Below are 14,399 nucleotides of genomic sequence, written 5' to 3'. Positions count from 1 at the left end.
TAATCTTCTCGTCTTGAACTGCTGGGATTCCAATCCCGGTAGCGGTAAGGAAGTCCGCAACAAAAAAAATACTCCCCAATTTTGCATCAAAAATCTTTACCAGGAGAGGACTAAGTTAAAAATAAACATCTGAAACATTTGACGAGTTTTTTCTTTTTACTTGACCCTCTACGCCTCTCAAGATTGTCAAACCCTTTTGTTTGTATTTCCATTCTTTGTTCCTTCAGGCTAATCAAAGAGACCTTTAACTAGAGTAGTGGACTTTAGCGGAGCTAGGCCGATTTTTCTTTTTGTCACTGCTCTTTGACCAAGTCATAAATGCAAACAGGTAGAAAGTTGCTGGCATTTGAGACCAAACAATCTTTGCATATCTTTTATCATTTTCATAATTACCTTTTCTTAAATCTCCAAACCTTTTACTACATAAACCAGAAACTTCGATGTTTTCACTTAAATTACGATAACTTTTACGAATTGTCGTAAAAACACGATTTGTTTTGTTTTAAATCGCTCTTTCATAATGTATGGCAGTATCTCTTGTGACTTTTGGGGAGCTAAAATATTGTTAACGTCAAGTGGCTTAGCTTCGCCAATTGTCATGTCCAATCCTCCTGTTAAAGGTATCCTTGGGCTAATACGTTAAGTGCAAGGTTTGAATATCCTCTCTTCAAATCGAAAAAAATACTCTACAAACCCACATCAACCATACACTCACTCCAATGAAATAGACCAGATGGCTCTCAGTTCACCGTTCGGCCAATCTACTACATGTAATCAACATATTTCTTTAGAATCCATTTGCACATCTGGCGTGAAGAACAAGCTGATGCCCTTTGATAAAGCACCATTTGCCATCTTTTTTAGCATTTCTTTCATCGCCGTATTCTTTTTATGGTTAAAGGCTGTTCCATGGGCCAATCGCTCAAAGGAGAAGAGCCAAGCGCTCTGAAGCCCTTACCTTTCCCGTCCAAAAGCAGACGCTCTCGTTGGACGTGGAACAAGGCGCTGAAGATCGCTGAACCTGGTCCGAACTCCGGAGGGTACTCGCTACGTATGTGGATCAGTTTACCAAATGTGTCCGGAATGAAACAAGTGTTTATTGTTCCTAGAGTTGCCGACCCGTAAGTGTGTGTGAGTGTATCGAGTACATATTTGCTTGGCGGGGCTAATATTTGAATGTGGGATGAGTGGAATGGACAACAGTTGGAACAAGTCATTACCGTTGCCGCTTCAATCACTCCAATGGAACATTTGAAATTCAAGGCTTGGAACCCAGTGCACAATATCTTTAGATCGAAATGAGTCAAAGAGGGTTACATTCAGAAACGTCGAAAGGTGCCAGACCCCCAGGGGATTACGATGCGGATGATTTTCAAATTGGCCCCTATCCCTCATATAAGATGGGTCCAATGGAAATCCTGCTGGTTTTCCTTCTCTTTCTATTGTGGTTTTACGCCCTGAGAAGAATCTACAAAGTGTGGACTAACATTCTGAATTTTTCTGATATCAGCTCGGATTCTTTTGGACAAAGGCATGGTGGGTATAGTTTTCATATCTTGGCAATCTCGTCAATGAATATCTGGTACAATCAGTGCAAAAGTGCTTACTTTGCTCGCAGTGCACATTTAATGATGCATAAAACATCCTTACGGGTTTGTTCCTCTTAGGCGCCTGAAACTCGAAACTCCTTCTTGCAAATAAACTTTTGAGACATCCTAATTTATTTATCTTGGAGACAGTTTTCCATACCTTATAAAAAGAGAGCACGAAGAGTTGATATGCTTCGAGTTTCCCTTTCGTGTCATTATATCCGAAAGACAAAAGTTTACTTGGTTCTGACGGTGAAGCGAAAATCTTCAAAGTGCCTTTTTTCTCTTTAGATTTTCTAGATTGTCACTTTTACTTACTTTATGGACATTCAAGGGAAGCATTATTCTAATGTGTGCCAGATTCGCTCGCTGTCACAGTTCTGCGTAGGTTTGAACATGCACCTTGCACTTAAATCAAAATGAATGTTTAAGTTAGGCGAACGAGAGGCGAGAGAGGAAATGTTCTCTCTCTCAGTGTTCCCTTTTTTCCCTATTTCCATAAACCCAGGAAAATCAATCCAAGCCTTCGAAAAAGCATGATTGAACTATTGATTGAGCTAACCTTCTAGGCTCTCGTCAAAAACGCGAACCATTTAATTTCTATAATTGTCATGGTTCAATCAATACGTTCCTCATTTGACAGTGAAACTTGGAACGAGCAATTCACTTGCACTCCATCAGAATCGTCCCAAAGCTTTCATTTTGTTAGATTAAGAATTATGCAGAGGTTACTTGGCGTCAGCGTTATACAATATTCTTCGATAACTTCATAATTATATGGTGCTCTACAATTCTCTATAACCGTATAACTTCAATTCGCGTTTCATTTTGCATTGTCTGCAAAATACTCCAAGCCAAAGATGTACTTGTACAAAAAGCCGAGTGTCCATACTGGCTGACATAAATTAGACCTGAAACATGAGAGAGTCTTGAATTTTATATGAAGTCTCGCATGTTCCTTTATTGACGAACTTTGTTAAGTCAACATGAGGCACAACACCGTCGGTGGTACTGTATGCTAACTTAATCATTTATGTGTCTATTAATCTTATTACAGGTTTGTGGACTTCAATGCCTTTCTTTCCTAGATTGTACTATAACATTCCTGCATGTTCATTTCCAAATCCACGAGCCAGTGGATTTGACATGATTTCAGACTCTAAATTACGTAAAGATATTCTAAGCTTGCTCTTTTGATTTTCTACGGAGAAGCGCTTTGTAGATTAGTCCCCGAAGTTCTCTGGAATATCTCTAGAAGTCCACATATCAAATGAATTCGTAACGCTTACCATAAAAAGTATTAGCCGAAATAATCGATTGGTGTGATTCATTTTCCTTCCATTATTACAACTAATGTTATGTATAATGCAATGGGATTGACCAAAACTCTACAATGTTCAAATTGTAATATTTCATAAGTTTTCTGAAAAGGGAAGCTTGACTTCGATTTTAGAAACATTGTCAAATTTCTAAAATGATCCCAGTTTTCAACAATTACGCGCATTAATCAACTCCTGCTTATGTACTTTTTGATATTGACAATGTGCTCTTAACCCAGCCCTCACATCTTAAAAGGTAATAAATGTAGACAATTTTAGTGGCGTTATATGCAAAAAAAACACTAACAATAAAAGAAGTAGCAAGTGAAAAGAGGAGACGTTGAGCAACGGTTAGCGTGGTTTCATTGCATGAAAAAGGTCCCAGGTTTGATTCGCCTCTTTGTCCTCTCTCACGGAAACTATTAGACGCTAATCACACACACCGACGAAATATAAACCGAATACGGACCTAACACTGTAAATCGGAAAATGTATATAAAGTCGATTATATAACGGTTATGACCGGCTTCGGTAGCCGAATGAGGCTTAACTCTCCGATCCCCAACACCCCAAATACAATTGAAATATAAGTGTAGCAGGCATAGACATATGTAGGGTAGCTATCATGTCTTAGCTTTCTATTATTTCAATGTGGACACAGAGTCGAGTCGATATGGTTCAGTTGGTCTTGGCAAAACTGGCAAGTAATCACCACCAATGCTTTTCAACAAGTACGACTGGAAGCAGGCAGTATTCATCTTCCCATGAATAGGAAGAATACATACGAGCAAGAATGACAGTCGGTTTGTTAATGGCATGGGGCAATTTACTTGTCCCCCGAGCAGCCTTCAGTTCCAATGGAACAGGAATGCCAGCAGAGCATGTCTCTCATCCAATGTCCTCAACGTAAATCGTGCTGTATGTCCTCAAAACGATTTGTCATTATTTAGTGTGACAGAGCAAATAGTGTAAGGTATGCCAGACTATCATCTTGAATGCAACCATTCAGCATCAGGTTCCATTGAAAAAAAAATCAAAATCATTAGTCTTCCAAAATTGAATGGTAATCACATCTTTGGTCTCAAACTTACCCACTGTCCACGCAGTAACTTGGTTTTTCTCAATACAACTCAAAATTTAACAAATAAATTGACAAGAATCCATTTGATTTGGTTGTTTTGAAAAGGCTGTTCTCAGCCAACAACTAAGTCACGGATAACGAGTCATTAGAACTAATCAGGCATCTTCAAACGATTGCAATACTCGGTGATATTTTTGTCATTAGCTGACCCTTTTACCGTTCTTTCCAGGCTGGGACGCTTTTATTCAATGGGCCCTGGAACATATTCGTGGTAAGAAGCAATCTGCAAATCAAAGGCGCTCGTCGACCTTATCTCCTGGGAGCTCCAGGGTCGGTCAAAGTCAAGGCCAACCAAAGGCTCAAGACCCAGAGGCCCAGGAGGCGACAGATCAAGTCCAACTCGAGAGCCATTGCGAGGCCTCTCAAAGAATTGATGGAACAAAGGACAGAGGAGATAATCTACCCTGTAAATCCAACAAAATCCGACACCATTCAATTGTGATAGTGGACAACGAGCGAGGCAACCAGGATCAAAGTGAGCTCGATGTGCCTGAACAGCTTATTCTTACAGAGCAAGCCCAAGACTGGTCGCCTCAGAGCCTTTATCAAAGCCAAGTATAACATATTAGCACCCTGCTTGGACCGAGCGGGTCCATTATGTGGTCACAATCTGATTTCTTTGTAATCTGTGAGAATAAACAACACTTCTATGCGGGGGAAAAAAATCACGCAGAGATTCAGAAGGAGTCCCTTGGATTAGGGCGACTCCTTTGTGAATTACCCAATCCCCTGTCCTTCCGTTGTGGCTTTCATGTTCCACCAAAGTGAAATCTCATGTTCGCCAATCCTACCGGAGAAGCTACCTTGGCTTTTAGCTTTATCTAAATGTTTGAACGCTACCATTGTCAAGTAAAGTGAAAATGTATTTCTTTTGCGCGGTACTTAGATGTCTTTGGGGCCACTAGAAAGAGAGATAGGGGGCGCATCTAAAATTCACGGTGTATAAACCAAGAGGTGGAGGGTGACGCAAAATTTGCCTTGGAAGGAATAAATTCTAGGCGAAGAAGGTAACAAAAAAATCAACAAACTGGCCTATAAGACAAACATCAGTGGCGATCAGGTGATGAGAAAAATGGAGAACTAATACATTCATTAGGGACAAGAACCGGTCGGGAAACGAACAGCCCTATTTTAATTATCAGGAGTGTTGAGGGGGAGAGGGGGGAAGCAGAATTGTGATTCCAAGTCTCAATGTACTTGGAAATCTCATATCACACTTGTTTGGTGGCCTTTGGAATTAGCAACACCTACTGCCTCACGAGAGAGTCAATACAAGGATACTTTAACGCTTCTAAACTCGTTTCTGAATGAATATCCTTGAACATCCTTGGGATCTTCAAAGTTCTGAGTGACCGGTGTTCTCTTCTTCAACAGGGACCTCGGCAGCGCCATCTTGCGATAATGAGTCTTCCTCTCCCTCTTCTTCCACAATGATCTGCTCGTTGTCATTATCTGGTGTCTTTCCATCCGGCTGATTTTCAACCTCCTCGTTCAACGGGGTTTCTGTAACATAAAAGGTTACATTGGCTTTAGAACCTTGCAGGCAAAAGTCTCATTGACCTTTAACAAACAAAGAGAACAAGGCATGGTACAAAGAAGTTCTTGCTAAGTCTTATATTAAAGACATGATATTAAAATGCACGATTTTCTTCTTTCCTATGACGCATCTTATTTCTTAAATGATTAGAGTAGAAAATTAAAGAGATTCAGAACTTCCTATCCCCTAACCAGACTTGGGTTAGCTTTTACAACCAGAGAGAGGCTAATTGCATAAATGTTCGGGATGTCATGTAGTAACATGGAAAGAGCTGACAACTCGGTGAAAAATTGTGGGCGTTTTCAAGGCCTAATTAGCAGAAAGCCACATGACAGGCATGTCAGCTCTAGGTTTTACATGACGTTCCGAGAAAGGGGAGAAGACCAATAACCATTTCTGTGCCAGAAAAGAGCCACCAATGAGAGAGAGCCTGGGGCAATAAATTTACATAAATTTGCTCCTGATGCATCGACTTCAAGGACACTCACAGTCATTTGTTACGTATGTTGGTTTGGCATTGCTCATTTGAAGGCCTCAAACAGCCCATGGATTATTCCCACTATAAGAAAGGTCCAAATGATTGAAGGCTGTCCTTGGTCGGTGGATGGGCGTGTGAGAGAGGAGGGTTTTCGAATGGGAGGGTAATAGTTATTAGAGGAGGCCAGGTCAGGATGTTCCGGGGTCATGGAACCTGATTTGACGTACCAGATCAAGTCAGGCACCAACTCGACCAAGACCAGATCTGAAAGAGCTACCACATCTTCATACCCCTGGTCACCCTGGGAAGTTTCTATTTGACCTTTATAAGATGCAAACGATTTTTTTTTTTAAATTCTCCTCTAAGTGGCGTGTTTATTGAACTATTTACTATGAATGATATTTGGATTCGTGTTTGATTCTCAAAATGATGGCAGATAATGTCATGAGATTTAGAGCAGGTTCCGTCCATACATTATTCATTGTTCAAAGTGCGTGCGTGGGCTCGTTCGGACATTTTTTTGAACCCCCTCTCTCTCTCTCTCTCTATGTATATATACTTCTCGTGTGTCTTCTGATAGAACATCAGTTTTTGGAGCTTTTTCCCACGCTAATGCACTACATATATATTTTTCCTTTTCAAGTTAACCACCGCTAAGCGTGTTTCTTGGCCTCGCGAGCTCTAACATGAATTAATTGAAGCCATATCTTCTTTCCTATTCAGGTCCCAAAGGACTTAGAGCAAATGTTAGAGGAACCGGGGCTGGTACTTGACCTTTGGTTTTTCATTTCATTATAGTGCTATTGAAAGGCGTCTCACCGTCTGTGGTCGAGTTCTCTTCAGTTTCGTCGTCGTTGGTCTCCTCTGGTTGTTCTTCGCCTTTGGAGTCCTCCTCAGTGTCTTCAGTGGCGCTTGTGGCGTCGTCCTTCTTGGCCTTCTTCTTCTTCTTGTCCTTTTTCTTCTTCTTCTTCTCGGCCTCTTCTTTGGCCTTCTTCTCTTCAGCTTCCTTCAGACGTTTCTCGCGTTCCTTCTCCGCTTGAGCAATTTTGGCCTTGTTGATAAGATATTTCACCTGAGAACAAGGCAATCAAATCAATTCATTAGGATCATTTTCGTGGAACCGGGTATACGTTAACATCTACTCAGAAAACCAAGCCGAGGCCGAGATTCATCTAACGACTAATTGGCTCAATTTAATGGTAAAAGCTCAATAACGATGGACGTTTCAGAATTTGTTTTTTATGAAACAATGTCTACGGGTTTTCAAATGTTTGAACTCGTTGCCTGACGTACGGTTAGCACCAGAACTAGTTTAATCAAAATCGAACTTGAAGCTCCAATATCCATTCATTTTCGTTTCACTAGGATTGATGGAATAAGGAATTGGTTGATTGATGGGTGGATAAATCGATGGAAGGATGGATGGAAATTTGACGGAATATTTAGATGCTTCTGTCACAAATACCCGCACAGCTACTGCATGCATAAAAATATCTACAATTACTGATGCCAACCACTCCAAGTGTCAGTGTCCTCTTTTTAACCATATGTAATTCGGAAATGGAAAGGATGTAGACTTTGCTGCGTCAGTGAATCAATGTTACATTCTAATAAAATATAATCCCGCATTTGGAATTAAAGTGTGTTAGTTAGCAAGGGTTTTTCTTGGAGAACAATCCCAGTAATTTGAAGATGCATGGTCAATTGCGAGAATGCAACAAGGTTGGTACAATTTAGAATCGTGAACTGTGCATTCTGCGTGCAAAACTAATACGGAAGGACGTGAGGCGTGATGAAATTCATTAAATTTTGCGCTCCATAACCCTTCTTTGGCGAAACATTCAAGGCATGACAAATTCATGCAAGCATTAACAATTTTTTTATTTATCTTATCGAACCTTTCAGTAACCGATGTTTATTAAAAAGTTGCAATGACGGAAATGAAACAATGTTGAATTTTTGTTGAGTAATTACCTATCCTGCTGATGATAATATCGCACAAACAAGCTATCTTTTTTTTTGGTTTGGTTTTACACGGGCTTTTCTAACCGCTACAGTGAATGTAATCCCCAGTACTATTAAAATGAAAGGTTATAATTCGTCTATTTATTACCTCTCAATCTTAATATGATATTTGGTCCACCAACGAATTTGAGTTGGCAGACCGAGCTAGTCCTTGAATGTAGGGTTGATCTGGAATGTTGTCTAAAAAATTGTCAAAGTCTGACTTGAAAGATGCATCCGGATCAACAAAGCCTACGTATTCCCTACGAATATTACAGGGAAGCAAATCAAACAATGAAGGAGCCCGAGAAAGAAGAGAAGTGGACTTCATTGTTCGAACTAGCCTGGATTCTCGAGGACTTGAAGGGGCTCTCAAAACGCACATTAAGCCTCGACGGTCATTAGAATTGACCCTAAATCCTGGGTTGGGACAAACTCATGGATGCTTTTGAAGACATACAGTATCAGATACCTTTCGTAACTTGTCTGAACACTACAGTCCCACGTTCACGGTGTAACGACAACAAACAATGAAGCTCGTGAATGCTTTTGAAGACGAACAGTAAGTATCAGATACTTCAGCTATATTAAGCTAAAGATGAAAATATTTTTTAGAAATTAAATTGCAATAATTTTAATTTTAGAAGGGGCCTAAATATTGATCCAGTTTTTATAAATTTAAAATCCCAAAAGTCCAGATTATTTTTTACTCAACTTCATAATTTTAACTTGACATAGGTAATTTTAATTTCACTTTACTTTATAAAAATACGACTTGATAATTTAAAGTTCTAGGCGAGTGTTTATTTTGCATAAAAGAGAAAATTCAACCATAAAGTACTGTATGCATTTAAAAACCGTCAATCCTTTCCCGTTACTTAGGGGCTTTCCAGTCATATCAGAAGTGCTCAGAAGCTAGATTGGAAAGTCCCGTTTCGTTCCACAAACAGTCGCCCCTGAGGCACGTGTCTGTCGCTCTTGTCAAAGTTGTCATTCCAGGAATTTTGGAACTGATTCAAGTAATGAGAGGCATGCTTCCTCTTCTCCTCAAAGCAAATGAATCCTTGGATTCCTCCATACTGGTCTGTTTTGAAATAGGACGCTCTTCTGAGATAGATTCAAATGGGAACCCCAGAAAACGTTTTCTAGGGTTTGATTTGTTGAAGAACTTCTTGTCTTTCAGTTTGTTTGCTTTACAAAAGAATTGGGTACATTGCATTTCTCAAAAAAAGAGAAAGGTTCCTCTTGAGACGAACTTGACTTAAAAGCCAACGTTTTTTTGCCAACTCATCATTTCCCCGTAGCTACAAGTTTTGCCCGAAAAATGAAAAGCCACGATACCATCTACTTTCCCGGTTTTTTTTCTATACAAAGACTGTCAACTTCTTAGGTATAAGGTTGACTCCCATTGCCGTAAAGGCTTCTTCCATCCGCAAACTACTCTCGACACCGCCCTGAACTTGTCAAAACGTCGTTTTCTTACCTCCCGGTCCAATTCCAGAGCTTTTTCAGCAATGCTACTGGCTGTCATCTTTGGCATCTCGCTCATGGGTTGCAGATCTTGATCGGCCAACTTGTCGTCCCTCCATTTGGTGATATCCTGAATTTTTTTCTCCAGGGTTTCTAATTCCTTTTCGGTAAAGAAGCCGTCCTCGCCGGTCTTGTTTTTTGCCTTGCCAAGGAAATTGTGAGAGGTATTCATCATTTGATTCAGAGCTCCCAAGGCTTCCGGTCGATCCACGTGTTCACGTACTCTAGCAAACCAGGATGAGGTCAGATCCTTGAGTTCTTTGAGCCTTGTCTCAAGTGGTTCAAGTTCAGTATCCGGAGAAACTTCCTCATCGATCCAGTCGGAGATCTCGGAACATTTGGCACTAAATTTCTCGCGCTCCTCCTCGGTTGAAGATTTCTCCCACAACTCTTGGTACAATTTGTCTCGAACGTCAATAACGAACGTCTCCAGGGAGTTTAGAGCGGTCTCTTTGGCGGTTTTGAGTTCGTCCACGTCATTGAGAGCCTTCAGTTTGGCCATGCTTTCTGTGATGAGCTCCTCGCTCATGGGAGTGAGATCGACTATTTTGGTTACGAATTCCAATGGTTCCTTGATGGTCTCAATCTTGGGCTTCTTGGCGGCCTTTTCCTTCTTTTTCTTATCCTCCTTGTCCTTTTTCTTGTCCTTATCTCCTTCCTTTTGGGCACCATCGGCCCCGTCTTTCTTGTCTTTGTCGTCTCCATCTTTGTTGAAGAAGTTAGAGATGGTGTCTCCCAAATTAGACCAAGAATCGTCTTTTTCGGTTTCCTTAGCCTCTTCTGGTTGATCGGCCTCCTCTTTCTTTTCCTGGGCCTCTTGTTCCTCAACCGTAATGGTTTGTTCAAAAACAGCCTCCACCGTCGAGACGCCCAAAAGGCCAGAGTCGTCCAAGTTGAAGTGAGCCTTGACCCCTTTGCTCTCCACATTGGACTGTTGAGCATATTTCTCCAGAATTGGTGCCAATCCCTTGACCTTGACCTCGGTGAGGTTGAGGCTGCCAATACGGGCCATTTCTTCTTTGGAGATATGGTCCAACTCGTTCAAATTGGCGAAGAACGTGAAATCCCCCGTGTGCTTATTGAAGGTCATGATCTTCTTCTGAGGGTACGGATTCATCTTGGAGAAGAGGGTGCGTTTCACTTGCTTCACGCCCTTTTCTCCCTCGTCATTCTCGTATTCCCGTTCGAAATCAACATCGATCGGAAAGAGGACGCCGTCTTTCGTGATGAATTTCTTCACCTTGAAACCCGTGGAGAGATCGGCGGCTCGATAAACGGCTCCCATAGCCGCAGCCTCGTCTGTGTTCAAGTTCCGTCCGAGTTCTCGTCCAAAATAGGTTTGAAGTTTTTCCTGCACCTTGGGAACTCGAGTTCCAGCACCGACCAAGATGATCTCGTCGATTTCGCTCATGGTCATGGCCGCAGTCTTGAGTGACATGTCAATGGGCTCGGTCACATGAAGAAAGAAATCCGCATTTAGAGATTCCAGTGTGTCACGTGTGACCTCCACTCGAAAATCGATGTCCTCCATGACATTTTCCACTTGGGCGTAGATTTGGGAGTTGGCACTCAAGACCGTTTTGACGCGTTCGGCTTCCTTGGCGAGTTTGGCCATGGCTCTAGGAACAGTTCGTACGTCAGTTTTCGTTTTCTTGAGCTCATTGAACTTGTCGGCCAAATGGTCGCGCAACTTAATCTGAACAGATTTGCCTCCAAGATTGCGATCATATCTGGAAATGTAACCCATAGTGGACATAGGTGAATTTTAAAGTTAAAGGAAAGAGACGTTTTCCTTTTGGCTTGAAGGCTATTGTAGAAGCTGCCTTTGACATATCTAGTGGCAAAAAAAAAGGAGAATATAACTTATGACAAAGAAGGCTTTTACAAGTATACTTTAACAATAAAGACAAAACTCAGTCTTCCAGGTGTTTAAAATGCTGTTCGGTATGTTGCCATTATGCTCTCAAGACTTTGGATTGACACGTTATGACGTCAAGAAAAAAATAAAACGTGACTTGCACTACGATCGTATGAAAAATGTCACATGTAGTTAAACTTAGGCCGGCTTTTCACTCGGATGGAATACCGAGATTGAATCCGGTTAGAGGATGGAAGTGGGAGTAATAATGTTATGGTGAGTCCAGCAAAGGACTCCCGTCTTTCACAATACTCAAGTCGAACAAAAAGAGTCACCCCCCCAGCAATAATCCTACTTCCATCCTCAAACCGGATTCAATCGCGGTTTTCCATCCGAGTGTAAAGCCACCCTCATATCATTCGGCGATTAAAGCACGATGGATCGTAATTAAAAAACCAACAACAACCACACCCATCTTACCCAATGCCCAAGATTTGAGCTTGCGGATGGGTTTCGGTGAATCCTCGCTCTTTGGTCTTGATCACCTGGAAGCTGACTATGGACACGGTGGTGTCCTGCGATCCCATGTCATAGAACATGAGATTTCGAGCCGTCCCATTGATCTCCTTCCGTCGGAACATGCCGTAGTTCAAAGCCACGGCCATGGGCTCACTGATCAATTGGAGCACCTGAATCTGAGCCAAACTGGCCGCTTCGAGCAGGGCTCGTCGCTCTGCTTGATTGAAATACACGGGCACGGTCACGACCGCATCCTTGATCTTCTGCTCGGTGTAAGTCTCGGCAATGGACTTGGCGTGCTCGAGAATCATGCCGATCAGCTCCTCCACGGTGTAGACCGTGTTCTCGTCGTGTTGGAACATGACGGTGCCGCGCTCAGGATGAGCCTGGATCTGGTAGTGTGGGAAGCGGGCCATGAACAATTGAACTTGGGGATGTTCCACGCGTTTGCCCAGGAGATCCAGTAGGAAAGAATAGCAACTCTGGGGATAACGAACCCCCAAGGACACGGCATCCGAGCCAAAATGCCGCTCACCATTCCGCAAGGCCACCACGGCCGCCGTTTTCCGCTTCGATTCTTTATTCAAGGCAATCTCCATGGGCACACCCGGCTACAATGAAGGCCAACATGTGGGCTAGTTAGTAGAGTAATCCATGCCTTTGCCGTAGTAGTACATGCGAAAAACCCGTGGCTTTATCCCGACTTTAGTCCAACCCAGCCAAGTCAAGCGTGAGTTTCATTCATGGCCGGATTGGATGACTCAAACTAGTAACCTGTTGACAAATTTCAAGATCAAATTCAAACACCTGTGAGGTGCTTGTTGCAGTGAAGATTATCATTATTATTATCATTATTGAAAAAATAAAGCCGTATTCCCTCTTTTTTTTTTTTGGTGCGGACTTCCTTACCGCTATCGGGATGGGAATCCCAGCAGTTCAAGACGAGAAGATTATTTATTATACTTGACTTTTATTTATATATATTATTTGATCGACCAACGATTTGGAGTTGGCTGATCTGGCTAATCCTTGAATATAAGGTTGATCGGAATTTAAGTCAGAAACTTGTCCAAGTCTGACTTAAATCTTGCTACTGGATCAACCCCTACATAAACCCTACGAATATTTGAAGGCAGCAAATTGAACAATGAAGGGACTTTCTTTTTATTAATCATTAGTTTTCAGGCCTAGCTAGTGGGTTAGCCTTGAACTAGGGGGCCACGACTTCTTTCAAGCCACTGATGAGGCCAACTTGGGACCACCCCTTGAATTCCTGACCTCACTCGGCAATGACACTAAGCTAAGCCTCCTGCTTGAACTCGCATCTGTGGCATCTGTCGTATTTGCAATACATCATGGATGTGGATGCTCTCTAGGTAGATGTCACCCATGTGACAGATGGAAATGGAGGTCGACTCCTTGGTCCAGACGCCAAAGAACGCCCAAGATATCATAAGCTATTCGATAAACGTTATTCTCCACCGATTAGTGGGCAGTACTTATTTTTAAATTTGTGATAAACTGTTAGAAAGGTTTGGAGAGAGCGTTTAAGGGCTATGAATATCGTGTTAGCTTTAAAAAAGTAGCCCCGTCCACTAATCGGTGGAGAAGAACGTTTCCCAAGGTATTCCTTCAGGACAGAGGATCTTACCGACACCACTGCAATTTTCATTCCATTCCGAGCCCATGTCCACACTCATCACAGCCACGCCCCTGACCGAGAGCACACCCAAACATAAGACCAGGACCACTGATATGGTCGAAATAACCACCCCTCGAGGCATTCGTATTCCCGTCATCTCAGCCTGTAAGTTAAAAAAGTGGTACAAAAGTTAGCCAAGTCAAAAATGGTCAGCCTGCTCAATTCAACCAGCATGGATAAGGGTGCCGGTATTGAGTTGGGTCAAATCATGTCAATCGTTGGCCTGAAAAGCTGTGAAGGTAATAATTCGACACTAACCCTGTTTCAAGTCACTCTCTCCGGCGACCCAAGTGTACACTGTCCACTGTAGACGGTAGACGGTAGACTGACAATGTTGTAGAGCTGAAAGTAATCATTAAATGACGAGGGTGACCAGACAGTCAACCCTCGACAGGGGCTATCTGGGAGCGAGAAAAAATGAGATGGCCCGCTCCTAGGTAGTCCTTAGACACCATAGAGGTAATTTCCATTATACATTTGAGGTGTTAGCGTCAGAGGAATAAACTTTCAAAAGGTCAGGGCGAGGAATCAAACCAAGGACCTGTCTCATGTTGGGAAACGACGCTAACCACTTACTTGGCTTACTTCTGGCACCAGGGTTTGAACCGTTTGAACTCACGACACCTTGGGAAAAGATTATTAGATTATTGCCTCATTCGCGCGGCTTGTTAGACCCCTGGACTACACTAGTTCCTGGGTGCCACACAATGTTTTTTAACCTC

The 14,399-nt window shown here is 42.2% G+C and overlaps 2 protein-coding genes across 4 annotated transcripts; one reads left to right on the top strand and one right to left on the bottom strand.

The window, feature by feature from the left end:
* The first annotated feature begins 453 nt into the window (after positions 1 to 453).
* LOC131884275 (uncharacterized) lies at positions 454 to 4,813 on the top strand. 2 transcript variants are annotated; one of them, XM_059231997.1, is made up of 4 exons: positions 454 to 770; positions 865 to 1,051; positions 1,110 to 1,536; positions 4,219 to 4,813. In XM_059231997.1, exons 3-4 carry the CDS (start codon positions 1,299 to 1,301, stop codon positions 4,608 to 4,610), a joined length of 630 nt encoding a protein of 209 aa, XP_059087980.1. In that variant the 5' UTR covers positions 454 to 770; positions 865 to 1,051; positions 1,110 to 1,298; the 3' UTR covers positions 4,611 to 4,813. The 2 variants fall into 2 exon arrangements, with proteins under 2 accessions (XP_059087980.1, XP_059087979.1); XM_059231996.1 differs by having other exon boundaries at positions 865 to 1,536.
* Positions 4,814 to 4,891: 78 nt separating this feature from the next.
* Positions 4,892 to 14,048, bottom strand: LOC131884273 (hypoxia up-regulated protein 1-like). Of its 2 annotated transcripts, XM_059231992.1 has the most exons (7): positions 13,936 to 14,048; positions 13,627 to 13,780; positions 11,937 to 12,586; positions 9,552 to 11,328; positions 6,884 to 7,136; positions 6,075 to 6,328; positions 5,505 to 5,552 (listed from the first exon to the last, which is right to left on the bottom strand). In XM_059231992.1, exons 2-6 carry the CDS (start codon positions 13,645 to 13,647, stop codon positions 6,108 to 6,110), a joined length of 2,922 nt encoding a protein of 973 aa, XP_059087975.1. In that variant the 5' UTR covers positions 13,648 to 13,780; positions 13,936 to 14,048; the 3' UTR covers positions 5,505 to 5,552; positions 6,075 to 6,107. The 2 variants fall into 2 exon arrangements, with proteins under 2 accessions (XP_059087977.1, XP_059087975.1); XM_059231994.1 differs by lacking the exon at positions 6,075 to 6,328 and having other exon boundaries at positions 4,892 to 5,552; positions 13,936 to 14,046.
* Positions 14,049 to 14,399: the final 351 nt, after the last annotated feature.

Source organism: Tigriopus californicus, chromosome 7, assembly GCF_007210705.1.
Source record: "Tigriopus californicus strain San Diego chromosome 7, Tcal_SD_v2.1, whole genome shotgun sequence".
Taxonomy (NCBI): Eukaryota; Metazoa; Arthropoda; class Copepoda; order Harpacticoida; family Harpacticidae; genus Tigriopus; species Tigriopus californicus.
Note: the sequence above shows the minus strand (reverse complement) of the source record. Positions and strands in the feature narration are given on the sequence as shown.